The sequence below is a fragment of the Podarcis pityusensis genome (genome assembly GCF_964106645.2).
Source record: "Podarcis pityusensis genome assembly, chromosome: 2".
Lineage (NCBI taxonomy): Eukaryota > Metazoa > Chordata > Lepidosauria > Squamata > Lacertidae > Podarcis > Podarcis pityusensis.
The window spans coordinates 122,996,773-123,016,189 of record NC_138029.1 but is presented as its reverse complement, the minus strand read 5'-3'; the positions used below and the strand labels follow the sequence as shown (position 1 = coordinate 123,016,189).

General features: G+C 43.1%; 2 protein-coding genes across 10 annotated transcripts in view; both read left to right on the top strand.

The window, feature by feature from the left end:
* The first annotated feature begins 3,624 nt into the window (after positions 1 to 3,624).
* On the top strand, positions 3,625 to 8,023 carry LOC308469885 (vomeronasal type-2 receptor 26-like). The gene is made up of 4 exons (XM_080992960.1): positions 3,625 to 3,722; positions 4,232 to 4,464; positions 5,240 to 5,366; positions 6,470 to 8,023. Exons 1-4 carry the CDS (start codon positions 3,716 to 3,718, stop codon positions 7,369 to 7,371), a joined length of 1,269 nt encoding a protein of 422 aa, XP_080849086.1. The 5' UTR covers positions 3,625 to 3,715; the 3' UTR covers positions 7,372 to 8,023.
* Positions 8,024 to 11,114: 3,091 nt separating this feature from the next.
* Positions 11,115 to 19,417, top strand: part of LOC308469315 (vomeronasal type-2 receptor 26-like) — a 33,359-nt gene continuing 25,056 nt past the window's right edge. For 2 of the 9 annotated variants that reach the window (XM_080991550.1, XM_080991553.1), the window contains exons 1-4: positions 11,115 to 11,491; positions 14,082 to 14,373; positions 15,887 to 16,684; positions 18,546 to 18,773. In XM_080991550.1, coding sequence (XP_080847676.1) covers positions 11,274 to 11,491; positions 14,082 to 14,373; positions 15,887 to 16,684; positions 18,546 to 18,773 — 1,536 coding nt within the window. In that variant the 5' untranslated portion in view covers positions 11,115 to 11,273. Of the gene's footprint in view, positions 11,492 to 14,081; positions 14,374 to 15,886; positions 16,685 to 18,540; positions 18,774 to 19,417 lie in introns of those variants that run through there. The other 7 variants (XM_080991557.1, XM_080991551.1, XM_080991552.1 and 4 more) reach the window with 7 other exon arrangements.

Below are 19,417 nucleotides of genomic sequence, written 5' to 3'. Positions count from 1 at the left end.
AGCGTTGCCATTCAAATGGTATGTGTGCACTGCATCTTGTGATCAATTATGTAGGGCAGGGCTTACCTACCCCCCCCCCCGATATTTTATTCAAGTTGGCATCGCTGAAACCAAGAATGAATATATACTTTCCTATATCTCTATTCCTATATCTGTATTACAGTAACCAAAGTTGGTTACTAAGAGTATGCCCCTGATCACCAAAGTAAGCTTTCGAAAGTGTTTCCTCCATTGCAAAGTTTGCCAGGTCCACTGGCCCATCTCGACCATGAAATCCTGTTGGTGATTTCTCAAAAACATGTTTTCTCTCCAGCTCTGCACCTGCCCAGTGAGCCAAGCAGAGAGTCCATGAGGTTGCAGACAGGAAACTTCTTCCCCTGTATAATTATCAAAATCATAGTGGTGTATTCCTCTACTCGCACCAAATCTTGTAGGATTTCCCCTGAGACCAATAACCTAAACTTCAGAATCAAGGAGAAAATGAGCCCACATCTTGTAAGAAGCTTGAAAGAAGATTGATGCCATAAATGCTTCTCAAAATATTAAGCATCACTGAGAGCCTGGTCTGAGGTTCAGGGCAGGCAGGGACTGTGAAGGTGGGAAGCTTTTTATTGCTAGCTTTAGCTCTGGATCCATGGCTAGAGCCCAGGTGTGCCACTGAAGTCACTGCTTGTCATGGTCACTGCTAGGATGATATCACTGCTGCTGCTGCTGCTTATGCCTGAGGCTGCCTGTGGGACTCAGGCAGGGAAATGCTCTGTGAATCTGATGCGACTTCAAAATGAACCAGTGAATTATTACAGGGCAGGGGACCATCTCATTTGTGGGATCATCTCACCAAAAACTGCTTTATTTAAACCATACAACTTCTCTCGGCCCCCATTAACCGTGATTACCGAGTAAGTAACTATATACCACTTGGCTGCTGGAGAAAAAACATGAAACCAGTTAAGGTAAAGGGATCCCTGACCATTAGGTCCAGTCGTGACCAACTCTGGGGTTACGGTGCTCATCTCGCTTTATTGGCCGAGGGAGCCGGCGTACAGCTTCTGGGTCATGTGGCCAGCATGCCTAAGCCTCTTCTGGCGAACCAGAGCAGCGCACGGAAATGCCATTTACCTTCCCGCCGGAGCGGTACCTATTTATCTACTTGCACTTTGACGTGCTTTCGAACTGCTAGGTAGGCAGGAGCAGGGGCCGAACAACGGGAGCTCACCCCATCACGGGGATTTGAACCACCAACCTTCTGATCGGCAATTCCTAGGCTCAGTGGTTTAACCCACAGCGCCACCTGCATTGAAATCAGTTAGCTGTTGATAACTTTCATGTTAGTGTCCCAGATGTGGCTCACTTTATGTAGAGATTTTTTTAAAAAAATGATATATGCAACCCTGATCTAGCAATCTATACTCTGCTAAGGAGAAGGCAGTGCAGACTGGAGATTTCTTCTCTGGTGCCAAGCATAAACCCACCACATCCTTAACACACACCCCTCACTGCTGTGGCTGTCAGCGAATTTCACTGCCAGAAGGGAGATGCAGGGAAATGGCTCAAGTAGTCTTTAAGGCCTTCTGGTGGTTTATTTCCGCGGAGGTTCTCAACCTGTGGGTCCCCAGATGTTGTTGGACTGCAACTCCCATCATTCCTGAGCTCTGGCCTTGCTAGCTAGGGGTGATGGGAGTTGTAGATCAACAACATCTGGGGACCCACAGGTTGAGAAAGGCTAGGACTCCATTGCCCATAACTAAGTGTGAAAGTTACATTACTCTGTGGTCAGCCACTTAGAAGTAAGTCCCAATAAGCAAAATGAAGATCACTCCCAGTTAAGTGGAACCCGGCAAATCTATAACATCCTTTGATCAGCTTCCAAGCATATCACAAACTTCTGAAATAAATTTGATTCTGTTCTTTGACGGCTGCAGACCTTCTATCCCAAACTATAAACTCTACAATGTTTTAGGAAAGTGGCAAATTAATATCCAACTTGCAACCAGGGTCTGTATCTGTCCCCCAATAAAAACATAGGAATAATTATTTGAGGATGCACTGTGTCGAAGCGTATGGTGCCTGGAAAGGCTTTTGATTTATAAAAAGGAAGAATTTGGCATCCCTCCCATCCCCCACCCACAATGACTGGAGAACGGCAGCCTGTCACAACTGCTGTATTTAATGTTTTGCAGTATCTCAGAACAGAAGTACTGGCACATCCTGTCTTTCTTGCTTGCTGTTCAGGAGTTTAATCTGGATCCTTCACTTTTACCCAACACCACTTTGGGCTACAACCTCTTTGAAACCTATTTCGATGGCAGAGTGGTTTCGAATGCAATGCTGGACGGGCATTCTGGTGGGGAAATGAATATTCCAAACTACAACTGTGGAAGACGCAAGAACCTCTTGGCTGTTATTGAAGGGGCTGGATCGGACATTTCTACCCATGTTTCTTGCATGTCGGGCATCTTCAAAATCCCACAGGTAGGGACTGGGATAGTCACCAGTCAGGGAAGCTACAGTGGTGGATTTCCTGCATTAGAGGGACCTCTGAGCTCCCCTTCGACTCTAGCACTCTCTGTTTTTTTTAAGGATTCTCTTAAAATTATTTATAATAGCCTGAGGTGTCCTAAGAACATGAGAAACACCCTGAAGCTGGTTCAGCCTATAAGTCAGTCTAGTCTAGCATCCCATTTTCAGCCGAACAAAAACCACTTCTGGGAAGTCTGCAAGTGCGGTCTGAATGAAAAGCCACTCTTACAACTTTTGATTCCCAACAACTGGCTTTCAAGACCATGGTGCCTTCAACAGTGGAGGAAGAACATGGTCCTTGCGGCTAGTAATCATTGATAGCCTTCTCCTCCTTGTCTAGTCAGTCCCTTTTTTGCTTGTTATTAACATATATCTGATATTCTTCCTTTCCTCGCTAGCTCAGTTATGGTTTTGCTCTTACTGATAAAACTCAGTTCCCTTTTGCCTACCAAATGGTTCCCAAAGAAGAAATTCAGTACCGGGGGATTGTCAAGTTGCTCCTGCATTTCGGATGGACATGGATCGGCCTCTTTGCTCCAGACAATGACAGTGGAGAAAGGTTCTTAAGTTCCTTAACACCTATGATGATCAGCAGTGGAATCTGTGTTGCGTTCTCAGAAAAAATACAACAAAGGACTCTGTACCAGATTTCAATACTGAGGGAGCCACCTGTTATGTGGAGAAAAGTCAATGTCTCTGTCTACTATGGGGATGCTTTCAATCAATTTGACCCAATCATCATGGTACAAAGGATACTTGAAAGGGTACAAACTTGGGGGAAAGTCTGGATCACAACAGCTTTTCAGGACATCAACATAAACTTATCTTATGGTATTAATACCTTCATGTATATCCATGGTTCTTTGTCTTTCATAATGAAGACCAGAAAATGGACAAAATATGAATACTATAAGCCACAGTCGGGCACAACACTACGATTTTGGGATGAATCATTTCATTGTTTGTGTTCGGAGGCTGTATTGCCCATGACAGGTTGGATAAGATGCACAGAGAAAGAGAAACTGGAGGTTCTTCCCCAAGAGGAGCTTGAAAGGGCCCTGTCACAAGACAGCTACATTACGTACAGCAGTGTCCAAGCTGTGGCACTTGCCTTAAATTCTGCCTATTCATCCAGATCCAAACAGATGCTGATGATGGGTAGAGGGGACAGGTTGAGACTTGAACGACTGCAGCCATGGCAGGTATTCCTCCCCGCCCCCTTGGATCCTTGTCCTGCACCCAGAATCCAATCCAACTGCCTCACCCGTGATAGCATTTCCAAGGCATATCTAACGTGTGATTCTCCAATGCTATTTGGCTTGCTTTGGTGGCATCAGAAGACATTCCATGGTTCAGTCACCATTCTCTAGTGATAAATTAAGAATGCAACTCAGCTTTCCCCCAATTTCCCCCCTCCCCCTCTGACTTCCCTCAACTTCCTCTTCTGGGTTTTTTTTGGGGGGGAATATATCTTGTTGATTTTCATGATCTGATATGTTGTAATATGATAAAAATGCAAAATCCAATAAAACTATGTATATATATATATATATATATATGAATGGAACTCAGCTGTGACTGTGAAAAGCCAACAACATTATTCTTATGAGTCCAGAAGTGCACTAGCGCTACTTTGGAGGAGACTAGAGTGAAAAGTGAAAAGAGATCAATAGATTTCCATGTTTTCTCAATTCTGTTTTTCTCCTGTCAGTCCAGCTCCACCCTTTCTTAAGAAACGTCCAGTTGTTTAACACCTCCAGGGGCGGATTGTATTCGGATGAGAATAGAGACTTGGCAGCTGACTATGATATTGTGAACTGGGTGATGTTTCCCAACGAGTCTCGTGGCAGAGTGAAAGTTGGGAGTGTAGAGAGACAGGCAGCCTCACATTTAAAGCTCACCATTAACCCAGAAGCAATCGTGTGGCCCTTGCAGTTTAAAGAGGTAAATGAATTTTTTATGTGCTTCTTTCCCGCTGAGATTTATTAAACCCAAATTATTTACAGGGTTTATCTATATGATACTGGAAATTATTTTATTTAATTCATATGCAGACTATAATCTAGGCCTCACCTGCTGCACCCAAATTTGCACCATAAACGCTGTTGGGGAAATTGATTTGAATTGGAAAATTTAGTAATTTCCCACCAAGCTGGAGCTCAAACTGCATGCTGGAGTGGGGTTGGGTCCCATACACTCTCCCCAAAAGCTTTATAAATACATGAAAATAAACTAGGGCAAATAATGTTTTTGTGTGTGAGTGAGCAGTATAATTCTATATGATATAAATCTGCAAAATCCCAGTGGCATCCTGATTTGATTGGTGATGAAAAATGCTGCAACAATAACTAATAACATGTATCCCTGACCGGCCTTGTTTAACATTTTTAATGAAAAGTTTCCATGCTCCGACATCCAGACATTTGTCTGCATAAAGTCATCAGTCACCCTCTGGCTCTGTGCCCTAGACCCAGTGCTAATAAAAACTGCACATAATCCCTTTTCTTAACACCTGTTTCCTGTCCTGGTTTATCATCAGGCCTGTGATGTTTCCTCTGTCTGCCATTGCTAGGGCAGCAAAAGTTGTTTCTAAACTAGATACTTATGCATCTGCAGTATTTACCTATAAAGGTGGGGGGGTTAGGGTCCTTCCACACCTCATGACTCAATTCCACATCTCTAACCATTTCCCCTTGATGCTCCTTCACTCTATTGTCAGATTGTGCCTTGCGCCAGGTGTACTGAAAGCTGTCGCCCTGGATATTCCAAGGTAGTTCAAGAAGGACAACCGGTTTGCTGCTATGTTTGTGCTCTGTGTGCTGAAGGGACCATATCCACTCAGGAAGGTGCGTGACTCAAGGGGAGAAGGCATTCCTTGGGGAAACAGAGATAAGCCAAAGATTTGCTCAGCAGAGATTATCTGTGAAGATCCTAAATACGTCTTTGGAATGTGAAACCATTCTTGGCTACTGTGATGTTAAGTTCCAAAAAGCAGGATTTCTCAAACTGCAGGCCTGGAGGTGGCACCAATGGGTGATGTAGAGGCATTTCTTGGAAGAATTTGAATAGAGATTTACTCAGAAATATAAGAGGCCAGCAGGCTAAAACCATCAGAAAATACAGGGAATAAAGAGAAGGGTGGTTAGAGAGGGAATGTGTTATACGGTGGTACCTCGGGCTAAGAACTTAATTCGTTCTGGAGGTCCATTCTTAACCTGAAACCTTTCTTAACCTGAGGAACCCCTTTAGCTAATGGGGCCTCCCGCCGCCACCACACGATTTCTGTTCTCATCCTGAAGTAAAGTTCTTAACCCGAGGTACTATTTCTGGGTTAGCGGAGTCTGTAATCTGAAGCGTCTGTAACCCGAGGTACCACTATATAAACAAAATGTAAATGTAAAAAGGCACAAGGGGAATCATAGAATCAGGGTTAGAAGGGACTCCAAGTCCAACCACCTGCAAATAAAGGAATCTCAACTAAAGCATCCATGACAGATCCAACCTCTGCTTGAAAACCTCCAAAAAAGGGGAGTTTGTTCCACAGTTGAACTGCACCTTCAAGCGTAGATGTTTTGGAATGTAGCAGAACACATTGTTGTTGTTGTTTAGTCGTTTGGTCGTGTCTGACTCTTCGTGACCCCATGGACCAGAGCACACCAGGCACTCCTGTCTTCCACTGCCTCCCGCAGTTTGGCCAGACTCATGTTTGTAGCTTCGAGAACACTGTCCAACCATCTCGTTCTCTGTCTCCCCTTCTCCTTGTGCCCTCCATCTTTCCCAACATCAGGGTCTTTTCCAGGGAGTCTTCTCTTCTCATGAGGTAGCCAAAGTATTGGAGCCTCAGCTTCACGATCTGTCCTTCCAGTGAGCACTCAGGGCTGATTTCCTTAAGAATGGATAGAATGGCAGAACACATTAGGACCACTGAATTCTCTTATCTTCCTTTCAGATGCAGACTATTGCACCACATGTGCAGAAGATCAGCACCCAAACAAGCACCAAAATCAATGTGTCCCCAAGGTTATCACCTTTCTTGCCTACGAAGACTCTTTGGGGATCACATTGGCATCTTTTGCCCTATTCCTCTCCTTAACCACGGGTTTTGTTTTTGCCATCTTTATTAAATACATGGAAACTCCCATAGTCAAAGCCAATAACCGAGACCTCTCCTACATACTTCTTGTATCTCTCTTGCTTTCCTTTTTGTCCTCCTTCCTTTTCATCGGCCGTCCAAGGAAAGTGACCTGTCTTCTCCGACAAACAGCCTTCAGCGTCATCTTCTCAGCTGCCGTCTCTTCTGTGTTGGCCAAAACAATCACTGTGGTACTGGCCTTTCTGGCCACAAAGCCAGGGAACAGAGCGAGGAGATGGCTGGGGAAGAGTCTGGCCAACTCCATTGTCATTTCCTGTTCCGGTGTCCAAGTTCTCCTCTGCACCATCTGGCTGGGCATCTCTCCCCCATTCCCAGACTCTGACATGCACTCCCAGCCTAAAGAGATCATCCTGCAGTGCAATGAAGGGTCTGTGGCCATGTTTTATGGTTCCCTTGGCTACACGGGATTCCTGGCTGCCATCTGCTTCACAGTGGCTTTCCTAGCCAGGAAGCTTCCTGGGTCCTTCAATGAAGCCAAGCTGATCACCTTCAGCATGCTGGTCTTCAGCAGTGTTTGGGTGTCCTTTGTGCCCACCTACCTGAGCACCAAGGGGAAGTACATGGTAGCCGTGCAGGTCTTCTCCATTTTGGCCTCCAGTGCTGGGCTTCTGGGCTGCATCTTCCTTCCCAAGTGCTACATCATTGTGCTGAGACCTGATCTGAATACAAAGGAGCATCTCAAAATGAAATCGAAGTGAGACATCTTATTCTTTGATGTTCATGTTAGCTACCCTTTTTTGCAAGCAGTTTTGTTAAGTGAGATGCCAGAAACTGGACCCAAGGCCTTTATTCACCATTAAATTACGATGTTAACTAAATAAAGCCTCTAATTCTCAAAACTTCCAGTTCTGCAGATCGATTTGACTTTAAAATATTTCTTTCTTAAACCCTATTCTACTGATGGGCTGTTGATGAAATGTGTGGGGTCAGGCCACTGTCCAATTTACTCGCTGCAAGCATGTCAGAAGATAGATGCTCTTGTTTGTATGTGATGCCAATAAAAGGTTTGATGATGATGATGATGATAGATGCTCCTTTTTCCCTGGCGGAGGAGGGAGAAACTGGGCAGAAGTAGCTCGGCAGGGGATTTGAAAAGGAATCCCTTAATCAGAGGAGGAGAGGAAAGATGAGGACTTACAGCATTAAGTGATGATACTGAGCATTAAACGGCTCAGAATCACAATACTTCATGGACCACTCTCTCCTATGAACCTATCCGGACCCAGAGATCATCATCTGAAGCCCTTCTTCATGTGGCTCCTCCGGAGAGGTCCAGAGGGTGGCAACAAGAGAACGGGCCTTTTCTGTGATGACTGCTCATTTGTGGAATACCCTCCCCAGGGAGGTTCACCTGGCGCCTTCATTATTTATAATTTAGGTGCTAGGCAAAAACTTTCCTCTTCAACCAGGCCTAGGGCTGATTGATGTCCCATGCCCTTTTAAATGTGTTGTGGGAGGGGGGATTATTGGTTTTTGTTCTTATTGATATTATGTATTTCGTGTTTTTTTGTATTGTAATTTTATGTTGTGAACTGTCCTGAGATCTACAGATGAAGTACGTTATACTACTAAAAATAAAAATAAAAATAAATTGCATCCCATTTTCATAGTCATACTGAGCATGCCCCCCTCCTTAACACGTAATAATACTTCTTCACGAGATACATTTTGTATCAGCAGGCCCTTCTTTGTGTGTCTCCTCCATGAGAGGTCTGAAGGATGGCAGCCTAATAACAGGTGTGTGATTGACACCAGAATTATTATTATGGTGGTCTGGTAGGTAAAGGACCCCTGGACGTTTGTCTGCAGACCACTTTCCAGGTCATGTGGTCAGCATGCCTAAACTGCTTCCAGCGCACGGAACACTGTGACAGAAGCCAAAGCACACAGAAACACTAGGAGATGGCTGGGGAAGAGTCTGGCCAACTCCATTTAATCCTGAAATGTAATGAAGGGTCTGTGGCCATGTTTTATGGTTCCCTTGGCTACACGGGATTCCTGGCTGCCATCTGTTTCACAGTGGCTTTCCTAGCCAGGAAGCTTCCAGGATCCTTCAATGAGGCCAAGCTGATCACCTTCAGCATGCTGGTCTTCTGCAGTGTTTGGGTGTCCTTTGTTCCCACCTACCTGAGCACCAAGGGGAAGTTCATGGTAGCTGTGCAGGTCTTCTCTATATTGGCCTCCAGTGCTGGGCTTCTGGGCTGCATCTTCCTCCCCAAGTGCTGCATTATCGTACTGAGACCTCATGTGAATACGAAGGAGAATCTCATGATGAAAATGAAGTGAGGCATGTGATTCCTAACATACTCAGTTCTGCAAACTTATGTATATTTAGGTAATTTTATTTTTAAAAACTGATCATTGATGAAAGCAGGGCAGGTAAGACCCTGTCAGAAGAGTTAGCATCTGGATAGAAGTAGCTGAGGAGGTAGGTTATTTTCAGGGGTGCCATAATGGAATCACTGGACCTTTTTAACTCTACAGTTCTAATATTCTAAGAACTATCTCCCAATACCTCCTTAAAGTTTCACCTGATATTGCCTCCTTCTTTACAAGGACACTGCTGTGTCTTCATAACCTTAGAGCTTGAGGGCTGTAATGACTTTTGTATAGGAATGAATGTCCTTGAAAAGTGTTCGGAAGTTTTCCAGAACATGTAGAGGTGCATCTGCTGGCAGTTTTGTGTCCCCTGGAGCAAATGGCCCCAATATGTTCTACCGTGTCCATTGTTTGCCCATAGTTACATTTTCCCATTGAAGTTCTGGTCTTAACAAGCAGAGGCCTAAATGACTTGAACCCTACAGAACATCATGATGCCTTCCTCGTTTTGTCACCATGCGACTTTGCATTCAAATATACATAGTAATACAAGGAGAATATTGGGTTGTATCCAACTAAATGCTACTCAGAGTAGAACCATTAAAATAAATGATTCTACCTTTGTCATGTTGATACTTTTCAATAAGTCTACTTGCACTGGATACAACCCATTATATGTGAAGGGTACGCAAATGTATAAACAGCTGCAGTGTCCTTGACAAGATGTACCGATAAGGAGCCTGTGAGCATTAGGGCTGGTTGATATCTGGTTTTCAACATCGCAATATAGCAACAACTAAACATTGCGATATATCACGATGTCTGAAATAAGGATGGAGCTATGTAGAGGCAAACAGTGGGGCTGCACAATATCTGGTTTTCAACATCGCAATATATCACGATGTCTGAAATAAAGATGGAGCTATACAGAGGCATTGGTTGGCTTCATGGTTTTTCCCGCATCATGATTTTTGCCAGCGCCTGCTCTTGTAAATTGCTGCCCACTGCAGAAGGCAGGGGCGAGATGAGAGATGAGCCAGCAGACTTAACAGGGGATACAGAACTCAAGAGAAGCATCCACCAGCTTCACGGTTTCTCCTACATTGTGATTTTTGCATCACACACACACACCATGATTTGCGATATATTGCCAGGTCAAAAATTATGAAACTGATATCATGACATGGACTTCAAACCGGTATTGGATGATATATTGGCCAGCTCTAGTGATCATTCTCTGTAAATTTCTATTAGAAACCCTATTAGAAAACAGCATGATTAAGCAGAAGGCAACTGCAGATGTGCAGATTATTGAGGAGCAGCTAACTAATTCACAATATGTGCTTTACAAGAGAAGGAATGTTAACAAACTTGGTGGTCTGATAATGACTGGTAGAAAATGGGGCTATCAGCAGACAACAAAAGAGTTTCTGCATGGTGGAGAGGGACGACTGCCCCACAGGTAAGCATATGGGTGATGGTTCATATAGACTCTAAAACCATGATTCCTAATGTGGGGCACACACCCCACAGGGGGGCTATTTGATTTTTAAGGGGGGCAATTTGAGAATGAGTTACACCAAGTTAATGGCATTTTAGGCTTCCTCCACGTGAATAGGAGTTCACTTTTTGAATAATAAGAAATACATATCGGGGAGATCAGGATTTTAGAGGTGCTTAGGTGGGGCATGGCCAAAAAAAAGGTTGGGAACCACTGGTCTAAAACAAAGAGCATTTTCATCCTGCCTAATGTGAAAGTGTTTCATTACCACAAAGTTTGCCAAGTTCACCTGCTCCCTCACTGGTCCATGTCAGACAATGGAGCCCTATTGGTGATTTCTCAGAAACACGTTTTCTCTCTAGCTCTGCACCTGCTCATTGCACCATGCAGAGAGCCCAAGAGGATGCAAACAGAAAACTTATTCCCCTTTATAATTACCAAAATCATAATGATTAATTCCTCTCTTCACACCAAAGCTCTAGGAATTTCCCCTGAGACCTATATTCCAAGCATCACAATCATGGGCAATGTGATGTAACTTCTTGCAAAGAGTTTGGAAGAATAACTTTGACATAAATACCCCCTGTCCTACCCTTCTCGAGATAATAAGTAAATCTCGTGCCACTGAGAGCCTGGTCTGGGATGGTGGGCAGGCAGAGATTGTGCACATGGGAAATTTCCTCTCCCTACCATTAGGTCTGAATCCATGTCTTGAGTCCAGTTGTGTCACTGAAGTCACTGATGTCGTAAGGGAGGACACTTGCCACTGACATTGCGAGGATGATATCACTCCTGCTTCTGCAGCTGCTGCTGCTAATGCCACAGGCTGCCTGTGGGACGCAGCGGGGTAGATGCTCTGTGGATCTGATCTGGCTTCAGAATGAACCAGTGAATTATTACAGGGCAGGGGACCATCTCATTAGCGGAATCATCTCACCCAAAGCTGCTGTGTTTGATGAATACATCTTCTCTCAACCTCCATTAATCAGGCCTCGTGAGTAAGTTGTTGTTGTTTAGTCGTTTATTTTTATTTTTTTGTAAATAATTTTTATTAATTTTCCAATATAAATTTATACAAAATTAAACATCCAATTATCTTTTTTTTAATAAGATATTTATTAAGATTTTTTAAAATATTACAATAAAAATGAAAAAAAATGACAAAAATACAAAATAAAAATAGTTAAAAACACACAGATTTTCCATTACTTATTTTCCTTTGACTTATTTCCCGGACCTCCTCATACCTCCCTTTTTTGTATTCCACTTCAATCTGTTGGTTCAGCAAATCCTTTAAAAGTAATAATATTATATTTTTACCTATTTATAACCCTTTTTTCATATTCCCTTAAAGCATTACAGCTGGAAACCACTTAATTACTATCCAACATCATTCTAACATTCATTAATTTTACAATATTTCTGTAGATAATCTTTGAATTTCTTCCAATCTTCTTCCACCCACTCTTCTCCCTGGTCTCGGATTCTGCCAGTCATTTCTGCCAATTCCATGTAGTCCATCACCTTCATGTGCCATTCTTCCAAAGTGGGTAGATCTTGTGTCTTCCAATACTTTGCAATGAGTATTCTTGCTGCTGTTGTGGCATACATAAAAAAAGTTCTGTCCTTCTTTGGCACCAATTGGCCGACAATGCCTAGGAGAAAGGCCTCTGGTTTCTTCAAGAAGGTATGTTTAAATACCTTTTTCAGTTCATTATATATCATTTCCCAGAAGGCCTTAATCCTTGGGCACGTCCACCAAAGGTGAAAGAATGTACCTTCAGTTTCTTTACATTTCCAGCATTTATTGTCGGGCAAATGATAGATTTTTGCAAGCTTGACTGGGGTCATGTACCACCTGTATATCATTTTCATAATATTCTCTCTTAGGACATTACATGCCGTAAACTTCATACCTGTGGTCCATAACTGTTCCCAGTCAGCAAACATAATATTATGTCCAACATCTTGTGCCCATTTAATCATAGCAGATTTCACCGTTTCATCCTGAGTATTCCATTTCAACAGCAAGTTATACATTCTTGACAAATTCTTAGTTTTGGGTTCTAACAGTTCTGTTTCTAATTTTGATTTTTCCACCTGGAAGCCATAAACATCCAATTATCACCAACATCCTCTTTTGGACTTCCATCAACATGTCTGATAATTCTCCGTATTGTCACTTTCTCCACATTTCTTAATTTAATATTGCACTATATAATTATTTGCCTTATCATATTATTTAAACAATATTTCTACCATACATTCTCACAAAGCTTCCTGAAAACTTACAAACGTTATCTGCTTATCACAAATAGTTTTGATATATTCTGTAAATTTATTCCAGTCCTCAGTGAATCTCTAGTCTCATTGGTTCCGGATCCTCCCTGTTAACTTGTCCAGTTCTGCGTAATCCATTAATTTCATTCTCCATTCTTCAATCGTAGGCACTTCTTATTGTTTCCACTTCTGGGCCAACAAAATTCTAGCTGCTGTTACTGCGTATAAAAATACCTTCCAATCCTTCTTATTAATTCCATAACCTAATATTCCTAATAGAAATGTTTCTGTTGTTGTTTAGTCGTTTAGTTGTGTCCTATTCTTCGTGACCCCATGGACCAGAGCACGCCAGGCACTCCTGTCTTCCACTGCCTCCCGCAGTTTGGTCATGCTGCTCATGCTGGTAGCTTCGAGAACACTGTCCAACCATCTCGTCCTCTGTCGTCCCCTTCGCCTTGTGCCCTCCATCTTCCCCAACATCAGGGTCTTTTCCCGGGAGTCTTCTCTTCTCATGAGGTGGCCAAAGTATTGGAGCCTCAGCTTCACGATCTGTCCTTCCAGTGAGCACTCAGGGCTGATTTCCTTCAGAATGTACCAGGATCCAACACCACCCCACCTGTGCATTGACTGTTCCCAAGGACCGCTCTTATTTTCTGCTACCCCTGGTCAGGTTCTCTCCCAATATTGAGTGTGATGGCTCCTCATTTCAGATGAGTTGTTTATCCGGCATTCATCGTGGTTTACTTGTACAAAGCTTAAGCAATGCTCAGGTTATATCTGGGCTTTATCAAGCATTCTTTCTGATTTGTTAGTTCCTTTGGAGCTCTTCTCAATCTCTTTTTGAATTACTGACCCTGAAGAATCTACCATCACCAGCAAACTTGGCCACTTCACTGCTCAATCCTAACTCTAGATTGTATATGAACAAGTTAACAAGTGCCTGTTTCTCTTACCCAGTGTAAAGGATGAACATTCATTTTCAACATAGGTAGATGCATAAAACCACATCTTCTTAACACACCCTTTGATCAGCTTCCAAACCACAAACCTCTAAAAAAAAGTTGATTTTGTTCTTTAAAGACTGTGAACAATAACCTCTCTGTTCTTTTTCAAAAGTGGCAAATAACTATCCAACTTGCAGCCAGGATCTGTATCTCTCCGCCAATAAAAACATAGAAACAATTACCTGGAGATACCCTGTTTTGAGGTGTATGTACCTGAGAAGGCCTTTAGAAAGAATATGGCATTTTGTTTTCACTGAATGGATAATGGCAGCCTGTCACAAGTGTTTTATTTGATGCTTTGCAGTATCTCTGAAGAGAAGTACTGGCACATTCTGTCCTTCTTGTTTGCTGTTCAGGAGATTAATCAGGATCCCTTGATTTTAACCAACATCACCTTGGGCTACAACCTCTTTGAAACCTATTTCGATGGCAGAGTGGTTTCCAGTGCACTGCTGGATGGGCATTCTGGTGGGGGAAAGAATATTCCAAACTACAACTGTGGAAGACGCAAGAACCTCTTGGCTGTTATTGAAGGGGCTGAATCGGACATTTCTACCCATGTTTCTAGCATGTTGGGCATCTACAAAATCCCACAGGTAGGGACTGGGATGGCCAGCAGCCAGGGATGCAACAGTAGTGGATCGATTAGACTATGTGAACCGTGAGCTCCCTTCCTACTCCAGGATTCTCCTTTTTTTGAAGGATTCCCTTAAAACTATTTACAATAGGCTCAATCTTGCCTGAAGATGCCTTAAGAGCATAAGCATCTGCATCAGGTTATAGGTCCATCTATTCCAGCATCCTGCTTTCAGAGTAGCCTACCAGATGCCACTTTCAGGAAGCCTGCAAATGGACCCGAGTGCAACATCACTCTCCCTACTTTTGATTCCCAACAACTGGAATTCAGAGGTAGACTGCCCTCTGGCTAGGGATCATTGGTAGTCTTATCCTCCCTGAGTCTACCTACTCCTCTCTGAAGGCCATGCAATTTGTGGACATATTTACATCTTGTGGGGGCAAGTCCACAGTTTGACTATGCACTGTGAAGAAGCATTCTAAATCCTCCAACATTCAGGTTCATTGGATGGCCTTAAGTCCTAGGTTTATGGGGTACAGAGAAAAGGGTCTTTTTATCCTTTCTCCATACCATAGAGAATCATAGAATCATAGAGTTGGAAGAGACCACAAGGGCCATCGAGTCCAACCCCCTGCCAAGCAGGAAACACCATCAGAGCACTCCTGACATATGGTTGTCAAGCCTCTGCTTAAAGACCTCCAAAGAAGGAGACTCCACCACACCACACTTTTACAAATCTATCATGTCTTTTTTGCTCTCTAAACTAAAAAGATCCGGAAAATTGTAACCTTTCCCCATAGGAGAGTTGCTCCAAACCAGGATTTCCCAAGCCTGGGTCTCCAACTTTTTTTTTGGACTACAGTTCCCATCATCCCTGACCACTGGTCCTGCTAGCTAGGGATAATGGAAATTGTTGTCCAAAAAGAGCTGGAGACCCAAGTTTAGGAAACGCTGCTCCAAACCTTAGATCATTTTTGTTAACCTTTTTAGCGCTTTTCCTAATTCTACAATAACCTTGTGGCATAGGAATAACATGCATTATGATGTTGACAGTTTTCATTTTGAATCCTTCCATAAAAATGCCCAACATGGAGTTGGTCATTTGCACAACAGCTGCATACAGTGGTACCTCAGGTTAAGAACTTAATTTATTCCGGAGGTCCGTACTTAACCTGAAACTGTTCTTAACCTGAGGTACCACTTTAGCTAATGGGGCCTCCTGCTGCCACCACGCCGCCAGAGCCCAATTTCTGTTCTCATCCTGAAGCAAAGTTCTTAACCTGAAGCACTATTTCTGGGTTAGCGGAGTCTGTAAGCTGAAGCGTATGTAACCTGAAGCTTATGTAACCTGAAGTACCACTGTACTGGGAATATTTCCACTGAGCTTCCCAACGTAACTTCATTTATGAGTAGAAAGTAAAGCACTGTCTTGAACATTCTTTTGATGGCGTGTGATGCACGCCCCGCACTGACATGGCCTCTTTTTTGCTTGTTATTAACATACATATGATATTCTTCCTTTTTCTCACTAGATGAGTTATGGCTTTCCTCTTCATGATAAAACTCAGTTCCCTTTTGCCTATCGGATGATCCCAAAGGAGAAAACCCAGTACCTGGGGATTGTCCAACTCCTCCTGCATTTTGGATGGACGTGGATTGGAATCTTTGCTCCAGACAATTATAATGGAGAAAGGTTCATAAGTTCCATAACACCTCTGATGCTCACCAATGGAATTTGTGTTGCCTTCTCAGAAAAAATAGTTAATCTATACCAAATCGCCATGCTGACTGAACCACCTATCATGTGGAGAAAAGTCAATGTATTTGTCTACAATGGAGACTCTTCCAATAAATTTGGCATCATCATTAAGGTCCAAAGGATACTTGAAAAGATACAAGCTGGGGGGAAAGTTTGGATCACAACAGCCTTTCCGGACATCAACATGAACTTGTCTCATGATATGAATACTTTCATGTACACCCATGGTTCTTTGTCCTTCATAATGAAGACTAGAAAACGGACAAAATATGACTACTATAAGCCACGGTCTGGCAGAACACTATGGTTCTGGGACAAATCATTTCACTGTTTATGTCCAGAGAATGTGTTGCCCATGAAAGGCTGGACAAGATGCACAGAGAAAGAAAAACTGGAGATTCTTCCCCAAGAGGAGATTGAAAGGGCCCTGTCTCAAGACAGCTACGTTACTTATAGCAGCATCCAAACTGTGGCACTTGCCTTAAGTTCTGCCTATTCATCCAGATCCAAACAGATGCTGATGATGGGTAGAGGAGACAGTTGGGGACATGGAAGACTACAGCCCTGGCAGGTACAGTATTCTCCTTTTGCAACATGAATGTAGAAAGTGGTGTCTCCTCACAGATCAGTTTTATGTGCCCTTCTTTTTAACTTTTTCATAAATCATCTAGAGTTGTGCGTGAAAAGTGAGCAAACTAAATGTACTGATGATACCCAATTGTTCTGGGTGGTTAAAAGTAAGAGGGATTGTGAAGAGCTCCAAAAAGATTTTTTTCCCAAATGGAATGAGTGGGCAGAAAAATGGCAAATTCAATTCATTCTAAGCAAGTATAAAATTACGTGTATTATGAGATGGTTCAAGGGCAGTTCAGAGGGTGAAATCAAGATTAGAGGAATTTCAGAACAAAGGTGGGGGGGAAAGGAAAGGAAGTCATCAGGAGGGCCCAAGCAGTGAATTATGAGAGGGTCCAACCCCCATTGTTGCCAGATGTCACAGAAGGGGAGAATCATGTGAATCAGCCACTATTCCATCTTCTGAGTGTGCAGTTCCTTTGGTAACTGAGGAGGTGGGCAGCCAATTTTCAGGGCCAGCTGAATCCAAGACGGAAGGAGAGACAGAGGGACTGAGTTGGGCTCAGCTAATAATAATAATAATAATAATAATAATAATAATAATAATAATTTATTTGTACCCTGCCCATCTGGCTGGGTCTCCCCAGCTTCTCTGGGTGGCTTCCAACAAAGATTAAAAATACATTAAAATGTCACACATTAAAAACATCCCTGAACAGGGCTGCCTTCAGATGTCTTCTAAATGTCAGGTAGTTGTTTATCTCTTTGACATCTGATGGGAGGGCGTTCCACAGGGCGTTCCCTGTAGCTTAGCTTCTCGCAGTGAGGGAACTGCCAGAAGGCCCTCGGCGCTGGACCTCAGAATGGTCACCAACAGCAGCAGCACAAACAGATCCAGCCTACCCAAAGGAACACCTATAAGAGAGGCCAAGGCTCTTCTTATCTTATGCTCTTACAGAGTAGGCAGAAGCAGCAGACAAAGGAAGAGAGGACCACTTGAAGCAAAAGATTGGGGGCACAGCAACTTCACAGTATTCTTAACGATCCAGTGGCCTTCTGGATCAATAAGAGTACTGTGAAGTTGCTGTGCCCCAAATCTTCTGCTTCAAATGACCCACCTCACTTTGTCTAACTGTAAGGTATGGCTCTGCTTGCATCATTCTCCTAAGGGTACACAATGTGCTTGTGCATGTAATGATCCTAGCTTTGCTCATTTACAAAGTCGGGCAGGAGAAAAGGGAGGACTTAAGAATGTATTTCAGCTGTGACTGCGGAAAGCCAACAGCAATCGATTCCTATGAGTCCAGAAGCGCACTGACCCAAGATGAGGACAACCAAGATGACCATTGGTTTGGAAACCGTGCCTTATGAGGAGCGATGGATGGAGCTGGGTCTGTTTAGCCTGGGAAAGAGGAGGCTGAGAGGAGATATGAGAGCCAGTTTCAAGTATCTCAAGGGCTGTCCCATCATGGAATAGGGAGCTGGCTTGTTTTCTCCTGTAGGGTAGGACTTGAACCCATGGCTTCAAGCTACAAGAAAGGAGATTCCAACGAAACATCAAGAAAAAACTTTCTAACATTAAGAGCTGTTTGGCAGTGGAGTGGTCTCCCCCAGGAGGTTGTGGACTCATGTTACTTGAAGGATTTTAAGCAGAGGTTGGATGTCCATTTGTCATGGATGCTTTAGCTGAGATTCCTGCATTGCAGGGGGTTGGGCTAAATGACCCTTAGGGTCCCTTCCAACCTTACAATTCTATGATTCTTTGATTCTGTGAACCTAATTCATAAGCTTCCAGGTATTATTAATTCTTCATAAGCTTCCGGGTATTATTAATTCTTCTTTTTCTCCTGTCAGTCCAGCTTCACCCTTTCTTAAGGAACGTCCAGTTGTTTAACGCCTCCAGGGGTGGACTCTATGCAGATGAGAATGGGGAGCTGACAGCTGACTATGACATTGTGAACTGGATGCTGTTTCTCAATAAGTCTCAAGGCAGAGTGAAAGTCGGGAGAGTAGAGAGACAGGCAGCCTCCCATTTAAAGCTCACCATTAACACAGAAGCCATCGTGTGGCCCTTGCAGTTTAAAGAGGTAGGGGGAAAGATTTATGTGTGCTTTATTACCCTGTGGCATTTGTTAAACTCAAATAATTTACTCTCTATTATACAGGAAATTATTCCTATGCAATTCATTTGCAGTCTAATCTAGGGCTGATTTCAAAGGCCTCCCTTCCCAATTCTCAGCATAAACAGAAAATTAATTTGAATAGGAAAACCACTTTGAGGGTGGTGGGGTTTTTTTACATTTAAGTGGTGTATACATTTTATAAAATAAATAAATACTTAATGAAATAAATATATAAAATGTGGTCATTTTCTATCACTCCCTACACACAGGTAGAGCAGAAACTGCATGCTGGAGTGGGGTCCTATACAATGTCCCCAACAGTTTTCCCCCACATTATTCACTTTTAAGAAAACCCAGCCTTTTAAAGCATGCCTTTTAAATATGTGAATAATGTTTTAAGTGAGTGAGCAGTATATTATACATATATAATACGATGCAAAATTGCCTAAAATCAAATGGCATCCTGGCTTGATTGGTGCTGGAATATATAACAACGCGGGTGGCGCTGTGGTCTAAATCACTGATCCTCTTGGACTTGCCAGTCAGAAGGTCGGTGGTTCGAATCCCCGCAATGGGGTGAGCTCCCGTTGCTCTGTCCCAGTTCCTGC

Bases quoted from the DNA above. Each gene is read 5' to 3' on its own strand.
- LOC308469885 (XM_080992960.1), top strand. The intron at 4,465-5,239 runs GTAAATGAATTT...CTCTATTGTCAG, and splicing joins GGCCCTTGCAGTTTAAAGAG to ATTGTGCCTTGCGCCAGGTG. The intron at 5,367-6,469 runs GTGCGTGACTCA...TCTTCCTTTCAG, and splicing joins GACCATATCCACTCAGGAAG to ATGCAGACTATTGCACCACA.